Source organism: Trachemys scripta, chromosome 4, assembly GCF_013100865.1.
Source record: "Trachemys scripta elegans isolate TJP31775 chromosome 4, CAS_Tse_1.0, whole genome shotgun sequence".
Taxonomy (NCBI): Eukaryota; Metazoa; Chordata; order Testudines; family Emydidae; genus Trachemys; species Trachemys scripta.
Window position 1 is genome coordinate 115,163,965 of NC_048301.1, and position 19,949 is coordinate 115,183,913.

At 43.7% G+C, this 19,949-nt stretch overlaps 1 protein-coding gene across 1 annotated transcript in view; it reads right to left on the reverse strand.

The window, feature by feature from the left end:
- LOC117876521 (NACHT, LRR and PYD domains-containing protein 3-like) overlaps positions 1-11,487 on the reverse strand; it is a 38,294-nt gene extending 26,807 nt beyond the window's left edge. Inside the window, exon 1 of the mRNA XM_034768784.1 lies at positions 9,681-11,487. Within this exon, the coding sequence (XP_034624675.1) occupies positions 9,681-11,443 (1,763 nt within the window). The 5' untranslated portion in view covers positions 11,444-11,487. The remainder of the gene's footprint in view (positions 1-9,680) is intronic.
- Positions 11,488-19,949: the final 8,462 nt, after the last annotated feature.

A 19,949-nucleotide genomic window follows, 5' to 3' on the forward strand; every position in this document is an offset into this window, starting at 1 on the left:
TACAGTTTGGATGTTTCAATCCCTCACACAGATGTTTCAGTCCTAAATCTTCCAGTTTGTTAGAACTCAGATCCAGCTTTTCCAGGTACTGGTTTGTAAAAAGAATCTTAGGGGAGAGGTCCTCAGGGAAAGCAGATGAGAGTTTGCAACTGGACAACCTGAAGGGAAGAAATGGACAGATCAAAGTTACTCCTGAATTGTATCAAACGGCTACTAACTATTCCGTAACTATTGTTCTTCAAGATGTCCTTTCCACTTTAGGAGCACGTGCATGCTCAGTGAACTGGTGAAGATTTTTCCATCATCAGGGATGTGTCCTCCACTGGCACACGCTGCCATGTGATGGTATAAAGGGTGGAGCTGCCCCTGACCCTCCTCAGTTCCTTCTTACCAAAAAGACTCAATATCGGGGGGGGGGTAGGAGGGTGGGATGTGGAATGGATACGTGCAACATATCTCAAAGAACAACAGTTACAGAACATGTTAATAACTGTTTCATCTTCTTTGAGTGATCACACATGTGCATTCCACATTAGGTGACTCACAAGTGGTACAAATGCAAGGTGGGGTCAGTCTCTGCCAGAATAAAAATGGAAAGACTGTCCACCCAAACCTGGCATCAAGAAGGATCAACTGCAGCTAAAATGTCAAAGGCAGTGGCCACCCTTTTTAAAACTTCTTGATGAATCCTGCAGTCATCAGGTGGGGATGAGGACCCTTCTGAGGTACTGCTTCATCTGGCAAAGAAGAGGACAAAGCCAATAAATGTTGAGGTGGAGCCTCCTCTGGTATGTATGTGGGGTGATTCACCAGAACCACCTCCTCCGGATCAGGACTGGGAATGTTTCCCACCTCTGGTGGGATGATTCCCTGCACCTATTTGATAAAATGGGATGGGACGGCCACAGAGACGACCTGGACAAAGGTGGTCCCCAGAAATTCCAAAATGGCCCTGGAAAAGAAGTTGGACCCAGTTCCTGTCAGGCCACATGTCCATGCCAACTGGCTGGGATGAAGGTGCCTGTGAATATCCAGGTCAGTAAGTTCTAGGAGGAAACATCCACGTGTTGCATGCTCTTGAGAAACATAAGAGCAGATCTCTGAATCTGATGAAGAATTGGCTTCTTCCGACCAGGAAGGTGCTGTTCCTACCAGAGCCAGGGACTGGTGCTGACAGTCTGGAGATGACAGTAGCACCCCCATCATCACTGGCTCTCCTTTGGATGGTACTGTGAGATGCAGATCTTGGGCACTGTGGAAACTGCTATAGTTTATATGTGGACCCTGGTAGCAAGGGAATCAAAGGTACCACTTCTGGGCCCAGGCTTGATGGTGCCTGTGCTGGTGCCACCTGAATTGACGGCTGTCCCAAAGAGTGTTTATGTCATGAGTCCACTCCGCTCTTACCCTTGTCTGCAAGCTTGCTGGACTTAGAAGCTGGGGATCTTCCCCTTCCAATATCATCTTTGGAAGCACTGTGTTTCTTCCTTGGCACCAGGGAGGGTGAATGGTCCCAGGATTCAGTCAGCTCAGGAGGAGCACTTTGCATTAATGCTAAAGCACTGGGCACTTGCCTGGAATGGAAAGGCTCTAAAGGTAGTCACAGATTAGCCTCCATCACTAGAAATCTCAGCCTGGTCTCTCTTCTTTCCTGGTTCTCAGCTTAACATCTTTATAAATTTGACACAGATCCCTTATGAGAGAGTCACCCAGGCACTTTAGACAACTACAGTCTGAGTCACTCAAGGTGTCATTTTAGAACATGAAAAATAGGGCTTGATGCCTGATGACCAAGGCATGCCCTGGTACCAAGAGCAGAACCATTACAAGGGGCGAACTGCAGAGTAAAAATACACTATAGAAAACTTAACACTCTAATTATTAACACTAACTATGCAAATGGGGAAAAGCTATCTACAAAGATATACAAATAAGAAAACTTGCGAAGGCAACACAACTGACTCCAACAATTGCCACAGACATTAAGAAGAAACTGAGGAAGCTTGGGGGTGGCTTCACTCTTTATACTATCACATGCCAGAACGTGGCAGTGGAGGGTGCATGTGCCGAGCTGACAAGTACCACTGAGGGAAAAATCTCTGACACCCGTGCACGGGATGTACATACCTAAAGTAGTTATGTCGGGTAAACTCATAAATTGTTTGCCCTCTATAACACTGAAAGAGAGATATGCACAGTTGTTTGCTCCCCCAGGTATTAATACATACTCTGAGTTAATCAATAAGTAAAATGTGATTTTATTAAATACAGAAAGTAGGATTTAAGTGGTTCCAAGAAGTAACAGACAGAACAAAGTAAGTCACCAAGCAAAATAAAATAAAACACGCAAATCTATGTCTAATCAAACTGAATACAGATAATCTTAGCCTTGGAGATGCTTCAGTAAGTTTTTTCCTCAGACTGGACACCTTCCTGGCCTGGGCACAGTTCTTTCCCCTGGTACAGCTCTTGTTCCAGCTCAGGTAGTAGCTAGGGGATTCTTCATGATGTCCCTCCTTTTCTTCTGTTCCACCCTTACATATCTTTTGCATAAGGCGGGAATCCTTTGTCCCTCTGGGTTCCCAACCCTCCTCACTGGAAAAGCACCAGGTTAAAGATGGATTCCAGTTCAGGTGACATGATCACATGTCACTGTAAGACCCCAAGCCTTTATTCCTCCCAGCCTGACTCACAGGAATACAGGGAGACTTACAAGTAAAACATAGTCATCTGCAGACAATTGTCCTGCTTAATGGGAGTCATCAAGATTCCAAACCACCATTAATGGCCCACATTTTGCATAATTACAATAGGCCCTCAGAGTTATAGCTCATATTTCTAGTTTCAGATACAAGAGTGATACATTTATACAAATAGCTTATAAACTACTGAGTGTGGTCATCCTTTGTAATGATACCTTACAAGAGACCTTTTGCATGAAGCATATTCCAGTTACACTGTATTCACTCATTAGCATATTTTTATAAAATCATATAGACTACAATGTCACAGATTCATAGAATGTAAGGCCAGAAGGGACCACCAGATCATCTAGTCTGACCTCCTGTATATCACAGGCCACTACACAGCACCAGGGTAGCCCTATGTTAAGCCCAAAGACTTTAGTTAGCACAAAAATTTCAGTTCTCAGGAAACTAAACTGTTGTGTACCAGCAGCAGCAGAGAATAAGAGAGACTGAGTTGCCACCAGTGGCTGAGGCCCCTGCAAAGGCAGGGAAGTGATTTGGAGAGATACACCCAGATGATATCAGTAGACAATCTGCCCCCCCAACACACACACACTACCGAAGAAGAGTAAAACCCCACCAAAGTCCCTGCCAATATGACCTGGGGAAATTCCTTCCCAACTCCAAATCTGGAAATCGGCGTATCACTGAGCATATGAGCAAGATACCTCAGCCTGGCATCTAGAAAGATGGGTTAGCTGTACCATCTCAGAGCACCAGTCTACTACATCCAGTATCCAATCTCCAGCTGTGCCTAATCTCTGATGCTACAGAGGAAGGCAGAAAAAAAAAACCCAGATTGCATCAACCTAGTTGTGCACTGAGAAAAAATTCTTTCCTGACCTCTGCAGCATGAAATTTGATTTGATTATTGTCATTATCTTAATGCTGAGCTGCATGTGTTATGAATATGTTGAGGCAATCTAGGTAATCCTATTGCCATGGCCCACAAAGGAAGGGGATGAACAGTGGCACCCACAGACTCATGTATCCAAGGCCAGAAGGGACCACAATGACCACCCAGCCTGACCGCCTGCACACACAGGCCACAGAATTCCTTCTTTGGACCTGATTAAAGCATGACTTTTAGAAAGCTATCTAATCTGGTTTTAAAGGCTCCAAGTGCTGTCAAGTCCTTCCCCTGCTTTGCACAGCTTGGGCCTCCGTCAGTGGCTTATGTGAAGCACGTGATGCACAAAATATAACAACCAAATCAGGAAAAGTGATTTGGTAAATAGTCTCTATTGTAACCCCCCAGATTGTTTCTAATTTCCAGTTACATACATGCCATGTAACTATATCTCTGTGTCTGCAGAGGGAACTCCTAAAGGCCCTTCTATGGGGGCTCTACTGAAGATTTGGGTGATTAGAATACAGGGTGTTTTCAAACCAAAATGCTTGTTCTTTGAAAACCTGTTCTCACTACTGGATGCCAAAGCTGCCCGAGTGCTCAGACTTCTGCTGGATGCCCAGCCCCTGGGATTTTCAAACTTCCCTGCTACATCAGAGGTTTTCAAACTGTGGGGCATGCCCCGCTGGGGAGGTGTGACAAGGGTATCGGGGAGGGGGGTGCTAGGACTGTATTGATGCTGGACAGAGACCCATGTTTAAAAACAAAATGTGCAGGGTGGCAGTGCCATTCAGATTTGGCCTGGTACCCCTCAAATTTGAGTGAGTGGCGTTGTGACCTGGCACACAGGGTTACAGGATCAATCACTCAAGCTTAGCCCGACCAGCCCCTATCATCATGACAGAAATGAATGGTGCTGTGACCCCGTGCACCAGATCACAAGGATAGCAGCAGGGACCTGAGCCCAGCCCCACGGGACATAGAAGCTGCTAGTTCCCCGGGGGGAGTGCAGGTCAGACTCCATCTCCAGCCCCTTCCCCCCAGGAAAGGGCCTTGTTGCGCTCAATAGGGACGGGGTCGGAGAGGGGTGCACATGTGATACGAGTCTCTGAAGGGGAGCACAGCAACAATCAGTTTGGGAATGTCTGGGCTATGTGATTTTGTGTTGTCCCAGCACGGCTGTACTCCCAGTCACAAATGGCCTGTCTGTGCCAAAGGTGGAGGTGTAATGTCCAGTTCAGGAAGATGTCCGTGGCCAGCTGTCATTGAACTAGTGTGCTAAAAACAGCAGGGTAGCCATGGCACAGGAGGTGAGCTGAGCTAGCTGCCCCAGGTACAATCCCATCCAAAGCCCTAGGTATGGACTCGGGCAGCTGACCTGTCCCACTGCTTGCTTTGGCATGTTATCTCAGTCAAAGCTAGTGTGGGTATGTCTGCCTGACCTGGACATTACACCCCCAGCTCCAGTGGAGATACACCCAAAGTGTCACTGTCTCCCCACCTCTCCAGTCCAAGGTCCTCAACTCTCTGCTTCTGTCCCTCTTCCCTTTGTGTCTCCCACTGTCATCCCTCTGCAGAGGGGATGGTCACCCCCGGCTTTTCACAGATAAGACAGCACAGCAAGGGATTGTACTGAGCAAAAGGGTAGTTGTGGGGAAAGAGCACCAACAGAACAATGAGCCTGAGTCCCGCAAGAATTGATCTGAGAATGAATCAATGAAACATTTTAAAGGGGGAAATCTCTGCACCACAGAAGTCAACAGGAGTTTTGCCACCAACTTCAATGGGGTCAGGATTTCAGCCATGATCTCTAAAGAACAGAGACACAGCACATAGGATATGCTGGATTGGTTAGTGTTTTTTTTTAAACACATTATAAACTCCCGTTCTGTGGGCACAGTATGAGTGAGGCATGTGGTCTGGTGTGGAGGAGCTCTGACCATCTGGTCAATCCAGGGGTTTATACCTGAGGCACCCTGACCCCCAGAGATTTCTTTCAATGAACCCACCCCAAGCCTATCAAAGAGCAGGAGCCTTCTCCCACTTCTAGGGAGCCTAAAATTTAATTCTGGGGGACTGAAAACGATGGATACAATTCCCAGTACAGCTACACTAGGGAGACAGGACAGCTTAATGACACTTCAGGAAACATGGGCCTGCTGATAGGGGCCTGGGCCTGCAGTCCTGCCTCACACAAATAGTCCTTACTACAAAATAATGAACTACTAAGTAAAGCAGTGTCCCTTTGACTTCCCTGAGATTAATCACATTGAGACGGTTTTACAGGATCAGGCTGTAGTAGCATTCTCACAACAAAACACATAAATGAATAATCTTGATGTTTTACAGTTGTTTTGCCTAGAAAACAAGATACCCTTCCTACAAAATATGTAACCTCTACCTTACCTTCAGAAAAATGAAAAACATGGAAATGATTGATTCAGATCATTGTGACTGTAATTTATCCTTGTCCTCCCTCTCCTCTTCCCCCTCCCCCATCTGTTTGTTATGCCCACTTGTAGTGCCTGGTCTTCACCTAGATCGCTGTTCCCTTGAACCATGTTAGCATGTTCAGGGGAGTGGGGTAGGAGGGGGTCAGGTGGCTGAGAAGGACGCACAGCTGGGCAGGTGCTGAGAGAGGGACAGAACAGACAGAGGTGGGGATGAAATGAAAAGCAAAAACAGAGGGAATGTGATTAACTTTTGTTAAATAAAGGAAAAAACACATATCACATTAGAAAGACATGACTATCATGAATGGGAGGGTCAAAGTGCGCTACGGAATTTTAGTGCGTGGCAGCAGACCCCACACAGCCAGTTGGTGCACGGCTCCCCAGCTTGCTGCACATTAACTCTCAGCACAGAAAAGCCCGAAGTAAGAACTGTAGCATCTGCAGTAGCTGCATAGAGCCATAGTTCAGACAGGCCACCAGGAGCCATACATGAGAAGCATAAAAGCTGTCAGCTAGCAGGAGATAATGGTCACTTGCCCTAGTGTCCCAAGTCTCTGTACATTCAATAATCACCCCACTGTCCCCATGAGACAATTTAAGGAAAAGAACAGAGGACATTTGTTCACTGAGGGGCAAATCCAGCACCTTTCCCAATGGCCACAGAGTGACCCTTTATTCCACTGTGCAGGTGTAGGCTGGGTGTGTGAGATGCTGTGCAGAGGGTGGGTCTCTCTCACCATTAGCATTAGGCTGGATTAGTCTCCATGAAGAAACTCCACAGCCTCTCTGTGCTCTGGGTGAGGAGGATTCTGCCACCTTGTGCATCAACCCAACACCTGGGCTACTTACTGGGCAGAGAAGAGGGTTTGCCACATGGTTAGTTTATGGTTTCATGTCAAATGGTGTTTGATTCTTTAGGTATTTACTATGATTTGCAGCTCAGAGATGAATACCAGACCTGAGTGGAAATGCATTGCTGCCCAACTCCTGGCATAACAGCAGTAACAAAAGGGCTGTAAGAGAGGAGTTTGCTTACGATATTGTCTTTAGTTTACAGTTGGGATCCTTCAGTCCTTGACACAATGCGTATGCAGTTGAAGTTCTCAGATCTTTCATCAGTGGGTTCCTAGAAGAGAGGATATTAAGAACTTCCATTATTTCCCAGAGGCAGATATTTCATCTTTTTTCCTGAAGATGGTATGGAAGGTTTTATTCCATAGCAGACATTTATTATCCCTCTTTAAAAAGAAAACAAAGAGAAGCATCTGAAGACTCCACAGTCCATTGTTCTGATGCCACGTTAGCTATTCGTTCCTAACAGCCGTGTAACCCACACTAACCCTGAGTAGCATTTGTCTCCCTCCAGTGGCTGGGCCATGTAAAAGAAGGTTATGGGTGAGCTGCTGCTTTCAGCAAAAATCCTGCTTCACCTTTTCAGTTTGGTATGGAAGAAGGAATATATCACAGAAGAATGGGAAAGAGGGTTCTTAATCAAACTCCCTTAAAAAGAAGATTTGAGTGATTGTAACAATTGGCACAAGATTACACTGGTTTCAGTCCCAGGGAAAGTTTTCTATGCAATTATCCTAAATCAGAATGAACAAAAAGTGTGAATTTGAAGTGGATTAGTTAAACCACATTAAATACCTGTGTGGATGCTGTTATTCAGAATTAAAATGGCCTTTGGAAGTGAATTAAATTAAACCTAATTAAGGCCACTTTAATTCTGCATAACAGCATCCACACAGGAATTTAATGTAGTTTAACTAATACACTTCAAATTTATACCTTTAGTTAATTCAGATTAACTTTCTTGGATGTCCCCATGTAGACAAACCTTTAAAAGCCATGGATAGCAAACTTAGACAACAACAAGCTGTATTTTGGCCAGGTAGAACTTGTGTAGACCATAGAACAAAGTAATAAATAGCAGCTGCCTGTACTCTTGAATTTTGTGGGTTTCCAAAAGGCATTTGACAGTGTAGATAGGGACTCATGGTGGCAGAGAAAATCATTCAATTTATAAATTTGTATCAGAATGCTCTGTGTGCAATAAGGATAAACCAAGTGTTAGCAGACTGGTTTAATGTTAATGCTGGTGTCAGACAAGGTTGTGTCTTCTGCCTTGTCTTGTTTAGTGTTGCTATTGACTTCAACAGTCAGTATGGAAATGGACAGTGTGTGGATGTGGAGCTTGGAGATCTAGACTTTGCAGATGACATTTGTCTTATAAATAAGGCTATAATTTAGTCACGGGTATTTTTAGTAAAAGTCATGTACAGGTCACGGGCAATAAACAAAAATTCACAATTCCTGACCCAGCCATCACTTCTACTATAAATACCCCTGACTAAATCTTAGCTGGGGGGCCGCTGCTCTTGGAGGCAGTGTAGCTGTCCCTGGGGCCGCCTGAGCAGCTGTCCCCAGGTGGCACGGCTGTAGCACCCCCAGCCCCAGTGCTCTGGGTGGTATGGTCAGGGAGCAGGGGGTTGGATAGGGGCAGGGGAGTCCTGGGGGGTGGAGGGGGAAGTCAAACTCATTGGGTGAAATTCTATGGCCTGTGTTATGCAGGAGGTCAAACAGGATGACCCCAATTGTCTTTTCTGGCCTCAAAATCTATTACTAGGGTTGTGATAGAGATGGGAACTGCTGCCATGATGTTAATGAATGAGGCAACTGTTTTATTTTTTTAATTTATTTTATTTCCACTGTTCAGTGTGAGGCTTACCATCTCAGTCACTTCACTGAAATTCACTGCAGCTGAATTTTCAAATGATGTCACTAAATTGTTAAACAATATAGCACCCGAAACTCAGAGTTAGATTCATAGATAGATTCATAGATTATAGGACTGGAAGGGACCTCGAGAGGTCATCGAGTCCAGTCCCCTGCCCGCATGGCAGGACCAAATACTGTCTAGACCATCCCTGATAGACATTTATCTAACCTACTCTTAAATATCTCCAGAGACGGAGATTCCACAACCTCCCTAGGCAATTTGTGCTAGCTGAGTTTCAATTCTGGGATGTGTGCACTTAGAGCAACAGGTATTGTTTAATTGAACAACATATGATTATGCCTTTGTGTGGCAAGTGGTCCTTTGCTGGGCTGAGATACACCAAATGTGTCCAAGAGTCTATGCATTCAGGATCAAGCAAAGAGTCTCTGGTTACTTCTCCTTTTAGGGAAGAGAGATCAGAGCTCTCAAACAGACTTTTTAAATTTAACAAAGCGAACTAACAACAGTCTTAGAAATCTCTCTTCAACAGATATTCTTCAATGCAGACAGGTACGTAGCTATGCAACCGCTGACAGTTCAAAGCAACTTGCTTCCTCATCCTTCTATCTGATCCAATCTAGTTTTTCAGGAAGCTAACTGGTCCCAGCTGTTTCTGGGTCCTTCTGCTTAACCCTTGCTTCCCAATTCCTGCCTTCTCTGGAATCATGAAGTTTTCTGACCCAGCTACCTCGACCCGACCAGGCCCAGATGGATAGCATAACCTCATCTTACTGGGAAAGACCAAGACAAATCTGCAAATATCTTATAAATCTCTGAAAGGGAGGCATTATAATGGTGACATGACGGATGCCACTCTAAGGATTTACAGATTTATATTAAACTGCGATACTTACAGAGGAAATAATCGTTTCCGTAGCTTTGCTCTCCATCCCTCTTCTTGTTCTCCAATCCCAAGCGTACAATTACATAGGTAAAGTGACTGCTTACTACAACAATTCCTTACACAGAATGAAAGAGCAATTTCATCCATTGTTGTAAGCCTGATGTGTTCCAGTCTAATTTCTTGGAAATTATCCATTGCGCTTTTCGCAAACTCTTCTTCCTGATTCTCATACAAACAGTGAAACAACTCAAGCTGGTCACACAGTTCCTCATAGGTCTTATAGGGCAGAGAGGAGATGTTTTTAGCTTCTGCTTCAAACCACTTCAATAAATCCAGCTTTATTTCAGAGGTTGTTTTAAAATTTAACATTTTCTCTATGTCATTTCGTCTCTCTTTATTTAAGAGACCAAACAAGAAACGTACTGTTAACATCAAATAATTATTTTTAGATGTTCTATAAGTTTTTAGCAAGTGGTTCACATCTTTCTTAAAAGTCAATGATTTTTTCATTGTCTCTTCATCTTCCTCTAGCACATAGAACAGAGCTGCAAAAAACTCTTGGAAGGTCAAGTGAATGAAGCTGTAGACACTCTCACATTCAGTATCTTTTTGAAAAATACTTTTAATCAGAAAGAGAGACTGAATGTTAGACAAGGATAAATTGTGTTCCTTCAGGTCACCTTCTTCAAACAGTATTTTCTGTTTTAAAATTCCATCTGCAGCCAATGAGCAAAGCTTCCACAGGTTAGTTTTAGATTCTTGTATTGAGCCAGTGAGATGACCAGTTAGTAAATTGGTCAGAAAGAGCAAATATACCGAGGTGGTTGTTTTTGAAGTTTGTGCAAGATCTTCCCCTCTTTCCATCTGTTGCTTCATAACCGTGCAGATGATCCAACACACAATGGGGACAAAGCACATGGTGAAGAGCATTTCATTTTCTTTGACAAAATTAAAGGCTTGTGTTGCTTTCTTTTCATCACAAAAGAATTTATGAAAATATTCTTTCCTGTCTTCTCCAGAAAATCCCATTATTTCTGCATAACATGGAAACCTCAAATTCTGCTTTAGTTTCTCCAGAGCAGTTGGTCTTGTAGTGATTAGTAGGAAGGATTTTTGAAGAACTTTCTTTCTCAGTAAACTGCACAGGATGGTTTTCACTGTCTTCTTCTCAAATGGGTCAGTGCACAGACTAACTTCATCAATATCTAGCAAGGAACTCAATTCATCAAAACCATCTATTACAAACAGGAGTTTTTCTGGCTTCTTAAAGATTTCTTTAATTGGTCTTACTCCATCAGGAAAATTGTTTAAAAGCAAATCAGCAACACTTTGTTCTGCAGTAACACGGTTTATTTCTCTGCAATTTATATAGAAAACATAATCAAACTTTTTCTGATAGAGTTTCCCAGCTGCCCAGTCCAACATGATCTTTCTTGCTGTCATTGTTTTCCCAATTCCAGCAGCTCCCTGCAGCACAACAGTTCTTGGGATTTCCTGATTTCTATCAGGGTCAAATAAAACACTAATCTTAGTGTGACTGGTTTGTTGAGCCATCAACTCTGCATGTCTCCTTCCTCTGGTGATTATTTCATGTTCTTTCTCCTCCCGCTGCCGATGTTCCTTTACAATAAGCAGTTTTGTGTATCTGTTGTTTAGACTTACATATTCACCCAGGCGAGCATTCCTGTCTTCTATTATTTGGTATTCTTCTTGTATATGTTCTCTATACTTCTTCTGGTAATCTAATTCAATGACAATGGCATGAAGCATTAGACGTACTGAGTACAGTTGATCAAACAAAGGTCATGTGAACTGCCATTTATCGGTTATATCCAAAAGTTGGACAGGACAAAATATTGGTGGCATTCTACTCTTTCCATTCTCCCCCTCCCCTTTCACCCAGCATTCCCACCATCATGTGACTTGATATTTTCCTAGAATTTCACAGGTTAAAAATAGTCTCATCTTTTATAGTTTAATTATTTTGTCCTTGATCCTCTATCATCTTTGTTCTGATTCATCAATGCAATTAAGCACAGATTTAAGTCCCATTACAATAAATGAGATTTGAGCATGTGCTTAAAGTTAAGAATTTGCTTAAGTGTTTTTCTGAATAAGGATAATTTGGCTCATTTGTTTTTTGTTCATTCTGATTTTTTCTTCTAATTTCTATCTTAATTCTTTATTCTCCTCCCACTTTTGTCTTCTTTTGTCATTTTAAACTACTTCTCTTCTTGCCCCTTGGTTGTGTTTTCTCTTCTCTCCTGTTTGCTAGCTCTTTTAATCCCTTTCTGTTTTTCTCACCTCTACATACTCTTCTCTGCCTCACCCTGCACCCCCACTCCTTGATACTGCCACTCCAAATACTGGAGGACAGGATTGGACTGGGCCCATCTTTAATCCTAAGTAGTGCAGGGTGGGACATGGAGTGCCACTGTTTCAGTGGACAGCTGACTTGCTTATGAAGGCCCTGGTCTTCACTATGGGCCAAGATCCCTAGCTTCACTACATCTTCCATGATGCGTCATTGTTTTCTCCCTTGCTAAGCCACATGATGCATCATGGGAGATGTAGTCCAGAGAGGGAGCCTGGCCAGGAAAGAAGAAAGAATGCACATGAACTAGGACTCCCGTACAGCACACTAGCAGCAGTTCAGTTGTGTTAGAAAGACATGCTTTAAAATGTTTTAGGCCACGGGCACCATTAAACCAGTCTACAGGCTGTGTGCATAGGGCTAAACCATATGAGCACACTTTAAGAAAATAAAAACATGTTCTAGCCTGAGTAGGAGCACACAGACCAACCACAATGCATTAATTGATTTAGCAGCATTCACATGTGAACCATTTCTAGAAATGGTCATTACACAATTCCTAATACAGTGTAAATTGAGCCACTAAGTGCACAGGAAATGGCTTCTTCCTAGGAAACACCCCTGCATGTGTCATGTGGGATTCATCCCTCTATAACATTTTGAACATAACAGTTTAGTTTATTTGTTCTTTTTTCGTAGATCAATTGTGCAGTCCTTTAATTACATTTATTGTTGTTCTCTGAGTTCCCTCTGTTTGGGATGCATCCACCCGGCATAACTGGACTAAGAGGTGGATGCAGTATTCTAAGTCTTACCAGAGTCTTTCAGAGAGGGATACTCTTCTCCCTGCTCCTTGGCGTGGTGTATCTCTGCACGTGGTCCCAGATCCCCTTGTCTGTTGTTCCCTCTTCCTTCTTCTTCAACTTTTGCTGTTTTCTCCTTTTCCTTTGAAAAATCTAATTGCAATAATACCATAGCTTTTAAGGCCAGAAGGGACCACTCGATCATGTAGTCTGATGTCCCGTACATCACAGGCAACCAACAACACCCATCCCCAGCACATGAAACCCAACAACCAAAATCAGACCAGAGTATTACAGTCCACAGAAGACTAGACTATTATGTGCCACAGGCACAGGATAAGAGGGACCGAGGTGCACCAGTGTTTGAGGCACCCTCAATGGCAGGGAAATGATTACCCTGATAATCCTGCCTAGCATCCCGGACACACACACTGCAGAGCAGAGCCATCCCATCCATAAGATGGACCAGGCCAACTGCCCCGAGACCCATGTTTTGGGGTGCCCCACACTTCAGGGGGATGCGGGGTCCAGGGAGGCCCAAGGGATTAGCAGGTGGCCTGGCACCAGCAGCAGGCATCAGGCCTGTCCCCACACCCACCAGTGGGAAGCGGACATAGCAATCCGGCTCCAGCCCACCCCACTCTGTCCCACCCTACCAGCTCCCAGCATCACTTGGGGGAGGGGGTGGGGGCTTGGCAGAAGGAGTGGAGTGAGGATGGGGAGGGGGTGAAGCCGGTGTGGGGGCTTGGGGGAAGGGCTGGCATGGGGGCGGGGCCTGGGGTGGAGGGAGGTGTTGTCCCAGGCCCTGCACCCCCCTATGGACGGCCCTGCTACAGAGGAAAGGAGAAAAAACCTAAAGCCACGGCCAATCTGCCCTGCTGTTTTACATGCACAAGTTAGAAAATCCTACCCAGGGTTTTATCATGGCATTGCCACCTCACCATAACCAGTGTCACTGATGCTATTGTTATAATAGAGCTAGATTGGACCTGGCATTTACACAGGTGCAGAGGGAGAAGGCAGGGTCCTAATCGCACATCCTTGTAATTCCCACCCAAGAACCAGAGATAATTGCAGTACCTGCTCTCAGGGGAGCAGAAGGACTGTAACCATGGGAGAACCAGCACCCCAAAAGGTCAATGAAAATCAGAGAGGAGGTAGAGCTCTGAGCCTGTTCCCCTTCACATCTGACTGCTGAGCAGGAGCAGCACACATGGGAGAATATTTTTATTTTTTTATTGTTTTTCCCCAACATGGAAAATTTTGAGGTTTTGGTAGGAAAAAAAACAAAACAAACAGAAAACCTTGAAAACCAAAAAGTTTTGGCTGAAAACCAAAATTTCAATTAAAAAAAATGCTGCTGCAATGTGTTATGGAAATTTTAGTTTGTTTGTCTCATGCTCCCATTCTCCTCTATGGGCCAAGTTCCCTAGCCTGACTACATCTTCCATGATGCACCATGGTTTTCTCTCTTGCTGAGCCACCATGGAGTATTATGGGACATGTAGTCCAGAGAGGGAGCCTGGCCCATAGAGAAGAAAGGGGTCATGAGACACCTGAACTATGACTCCCATACAGCACTTCAGCAGCATTTCAGAAGCAAACTTTTTCTGTTTTCATAAGAAAAGTTTGTTTTTCCCATGGAATGCTGACAATTTTCACACAAAAGAATTGTTTTGACAAAAACCCAATTTTCTGTTGACAATGTGCTGTACCCTGTTAGTCACACTTCCCATGCATGCCAGGCAGCTCAAGAAGATTGTGGTTGCTGGGAATAAGGGACTGAATGTCTCTTTGATCATTGCTGGCCAGGAGCAAGGCTTACAAAAGTTTCCTAAGCCTAAAAGCATTTGCACCCGTCTTTCCAAAGCATTTCTCTGATCCAAGAATTCACAAAACATTGGCTATTGAAACATGAGTGTCACCTAATTTATCTATTATGTTTTTCAATATTTTTGTTTGTTAAAATGATGTAAAATGTCAAAGTTTCACAAATTTAAACAATAGTTAATATTTGTCCCTTAGCAGTTTCCCTTTTCCAGCAAAATCAGAGTTCCCTACTGCTGCTGTCACCACAAGAGGCACCACACTGGCCCAAGGAGGCTCAATTATGATGATGATGCAAAAATCTCTCTGATATGTGCAGACGTGCCCTGTGCCCCTCCCCTGCTCCCCCCATTCCCTGGCAGCACAACTCCAATGGAGCCACATTGTCCCAGGGATCCACCTGCATGGATGGAGCTCTGATAAACAGCCCATACAGCCCCAGGCCAGTTAGTGACGTGTCCAATGGGACTTGGGAGATAATGTGTTTCCCCCTCCCTGGCCGTGCTCTGGCCTTACTCCTTCTCCTCAGCTTTCTGCCCTAGCTCACCTCCCTCTCTCTATGGATCCCATGCCCACCACAAATGCAGCAGCATGCACAGAGCTGACCTCCAGGCTCTAGGAAGGGTTAGCCCTTAGGTACATCTCAAACAGATCTATGTAATTCTGTTGTTAAGTCCACTGGGTGTATTTAGGTCCCTTCAGCTTCCAGCTACAGAAATGCAGACGCTGCTTCATCCTTTCACCCCTCATGATTGGTTTGATGTTTAAAGGCTGTCCTCACAGGAAAAAGGTTTAGAAACTACAACTAACAAGAATAAAAGGACCCAAGATCTCCCTTAGGGGGTAGATGCTCTGCTGTGCACTATAGCTGCGGCCACAGTAGTGTCTGGTTGTTCTTCCCCCCTCCTGCCCTCCCCCAGTTGCAGCTCCCTGATCCTGAGGCTGGGGCTAGTTCTCAAATGGTCTGAGCTTGAGGGTTGTTCTAAATTACACCAGCCGGCTGTGATCCCAAGTGGCCAGTAGAGCTGCAGAAATTGCTGGAGCACAATAGTGCTCGTTCCATGCCTGCTGTGCTAGGGACTGCACGAGATGGTGGCACAGGAGAAGCCTAGGCCAGTTCTCTGCTAGCTGGGGATTCCCCTTCCGCTTTCTGCTACATTCCTTGTGCCATTAGACCTGGCATTGTTTATATGTCTCTTAAATTTTGTGGTAAACTGTATATGAACTGTTAATGGACAAACTAAAATTACCTTGTGTTAATCTGCATAGTTAATTGTTAGTGCTGTTTGGGAAACAAGGAGTCACATCAGAAGCATATTGTTCACCCGGGACTGAATGGTCAAGAGGCTTCTGGAAATATATAAAAGCCTTGGGACCTGATCCTTTTTTATCTCAGATCTGCTTCTGGTTTCATGCTGGAGAAACCTAAGCCACACGGATTTGGATCCCAGTCATTGACTGGAATCACACTGAACATGGACATTGGGAAGCATTCATGGGATTCTGCCTGTTCCTAGAGAAGGGCGACAAAAGTGTGACAAGATTATGGCGATCAACAGATGGCTCAGGCAGCAGTGCTATAAGGAGGGCTTTGGGATGTATGGCCACTGGGAAGCATTCATGGACAGAGTACTGTTCTCTTGGGATGGACTTCACCTGAGTAAGGAGGAAAATAGACTTCTAGGATGGAGGCTGGCACAACTGATTAAGAGAGCTTTAAACTAAGAATTTAGGGGAGATGGTTGGGAGATGTCCAGGTAATCTCCACGCTGGAATTTAACATTGAGAAGGAAGAAAACAAAGTAAGAAAGGATACAGCCATGGGTAAGATAATGGACGTAAGGAGGAAGGGTTGTGTAGATACCAGTCTAATAATTGATACTGGTGGTAGAATGTCTGTGCCTAATTGGGTAAAGAATGTCAGTGAAGCCAAACAGCAAAAATTAAGATGTTTTTAGACTAATGTGAGGAGCCTAGGTAACAAAATAGAGGAACTAGCGCTACTGGTGCAGGAAGTGAAACCAGATATTATAGGGATAACAGAAACATGGTGGAATAGTAGTCATGACTGGAGTACAGGTATTGAAGGCTATGTGCTGTTTAGGAAAGACAGAAATAAAGGCAAAGGTGGTGGAGTAGCATTATATATCAATGATGAGGTAGACTGTAAAGAAATAAGAAGTGATGGAATGGATAAGACAGAGTCTGTCTGGGCAAAATCACACTGGGAAAGAAAGCTACTAGAGCTTCCTCTGAGATAGTGCTTGGGGTGTGCTACAGACCGCCGGGATCCGATTTGGATATGGATGGAGACCTCTTTAATCTTTTTAATGAAGTAAACACTAATGGGAATTGTGTGATCATGGGAGACTTTAACTTCCCAGATATAGACTGGAGGACAAGTGCTACTACTAGTAATAGGGCTCAGATTTTCCTGGATGTGATAGCTGATAGATTCCTTCACCAAGTAGTTGAAGAACCAACAAGAGGGGATGCCGTTTTAGATTTGGTTTTGGTGAGTAGTGAGGACCTCATAGAAGAAATGGTTGTAGGGGACAACCTTGGTTCGAGTGATCATGAGCTAATTCAGTTCAAACTAGATGGAAGGATAAACAAAAATAGATCTTGGACTAGGGTTTTTGATTTTAAAAGGGCTAACTTTAAATAATTAAGGAAATTAGTTAGGGAAGTGGATTGGACTGAAGAACTTGTGGATCTAAAGGCGGAGGAGGCCTGGAATTACTTCAAGTCAAAGTTGCAGAAACTATCAGAAGCCTGCATCCCAAGAAAGGGGAAAAAATTCAGAGGCAGGAGTTGTAGACCAAGCTGGATGAGCAAGCATCTCAGAGAGGTGATTAAGAAAAAGCAGAAGGCCTACAAGGAGTGGAAAATGGGAGGGATTAGCAAGGAAAGCTACCTTATTGGGATCAGAACATGTAGGGATAAAGTGAGAAAGGCCAAAAGCCATGTAGAGTTGGACCTTGCAAGGGGAATTAAAACCAATAGTAAAAGGTTCTATAGCCCTATAAATAAGAAGAAAACAAAGAAAGAAGAAGCGGGACTACTAAACACTGAGGATGGAGTGGAGGTTAAGGATAATCTAGGCATGGCCCAATATCTAAACAAATACTTTGCCTCAGTCTTTAATGAGGCTAATGAGGAGTTTAGGGATAATGGTAGGATGACGAATGAGGATATGGAGGTAGATATTACCACATCTGAGGTAGAAGCCAAACTCGACCAGCTTAATGGGACTAAATCAGGGGGCCCAGATAATCTTCATCCAAGAATATTAAAGGAACTAGTACATGAAATTGCAAGCCCATTAGCAAGAATTTTTAATGAATCAGTGAACTCAGGGGTTGTACCGTACGACTGGAGAATTGCTAACATAGTTCCTACTTTTAAGAAAGGGGAAAAAAGTGATCCGAGTAACTATACGCCTGTTAGTTTGACATCTGTAGTATGCAAGGTCTTGGAAAAAATTTGAAGGAGAAAGTAGTTAAGGACATTGAGGTCAATGGTAATTGGGACAAAATACAACATGGTTTTACAAAAGGTAGATCGTGCCAACCCAACCTGATCTCCTTCTTTGAGAAGGTAACAGATTTTTTAGACAAAGGAAATGCAGTGGATCTAATTTACCTCGATTTCAATAAGGCATTTGATATGGTTCCACATGGGGAATTATTAGCTAAATTGGAAAAGATGGGGATCAATATGAAAATTGAAAGGTGGATAAGGAACTGGTTAAAGGGGAGACTACAATGGGTCATACTGAAAGGTGAACTGTCAGGCTGGAAGGAGGTTACTAGAGAGTTCCTCAGGGATCGGTTTTGGGACCAATCTTATTTAATCTTTTTATTACTGACCTTGGCACAAAAAGTGGGAATGTGATAATAAAGTTTGCGGATGACACAAAGCTGGGAGGTATTGCTAATACAGAGAAGGACCGGGATATCATACAGGAAGATCTGGATGACCTTATAAACTGGAGTAATAGTAATAGGATGAAATGTAATAGTGAAAAGTGCAAGGTCATGCATTTAGGGATTAATAACAAGAATTTTGGTTATAAATTGGGGCCACAGCAGTTGGAAGTAACAGAGGAGGAGAAGGACCTCGGAGTATTGGTTGATCACAGGATGACTATGAGCCACCAATGTGATATGGCCATTAAAAAAGCTAATGCAGTCTTGGGATGCATCAGGCGAGGTATTTCCAGTAAAGATAAGGAGGTGTTAGTACCGTTATACAAGGCACTGGTGAGACCTCATCTGGAATATTGTGTGCAGTTCTGGTCTCCCATGTTTAAGAAGGATGAATTCAAACTGGAACAGGTACAGAGAAGGGCTACTAGGCTGATCCGAAGAATGGAAAACCTGTTTTATGAAAGGAGACTCAAAGAGCTTGGCTTGTTTAGCCTAACCAAAAGAAGGCTGAGGGGAGATATGATTGCTCTTTATAAATATATGAGAGGGATAAATATCAGGGAGGTAGAGGAATTATTCAAGCTTAGTACCAATGTGGACACAAGAACAAATGGATATAAACTAGACATTAGGAAGTTTAGACTTGAAATTAGATGAAGGTTTCTAACCATTAGAGGCATGAAGTTCTGGAACAGTCTTCCAAGGGGAGTAGTGGGGGCAAAAGACATATTTGGCTTCAAGACTAAGCTTGATAAGTTTATGGAGGGGATGGTATGATGGGATAGCCTAATTTTGGCAATTAATTGGTCTTTGATTATTAGCAGATAAATATGCCCAATGGTCTGTGATGGGATGTTAGATGGGGTGGGATCTGAGTTACTACAGAGAATTCTTTCCTGGGTGCTGGCTGGTGAGTCTTGCCCACATGATCAGGGTTTAACTGATTGCCATATTTGGGGTCAGGAAGGAATTTTCCTCCAGGGCAGATTGGCAGAGGCCCTGGAGGTTTTTCGCCTTCCTCTACAGCATGGGGCATGGGTCACTTGCTGGAGTATTCTCTGCACCTTGATGTCTTTAAACCATGATTTGAGGACTTCAATGGCTCAGACATAGGTTAGGGATTTGTTACAGGAGTGGGTGGGTGAGATTCTGTGGCCTGCATTGTGCAGGAGGTCAGACTAGATGATCATAATGGTCCCTTCTGACCTTAAAGTTTATGAGTCTATGACTATAACCTGTGGACTATTTCTAAAAACTCTTTGCAACTACAAGCTCATCATCTCTGCTATGTATCTGGACTTCAAGAATTGAACTCATGTCTGTATGTATATTGATCTTTTAACCAACACTCTCTTTCTCTTTTCTTTTTAAATTTTTTTAGTTTAGTTAATAAGAATTGG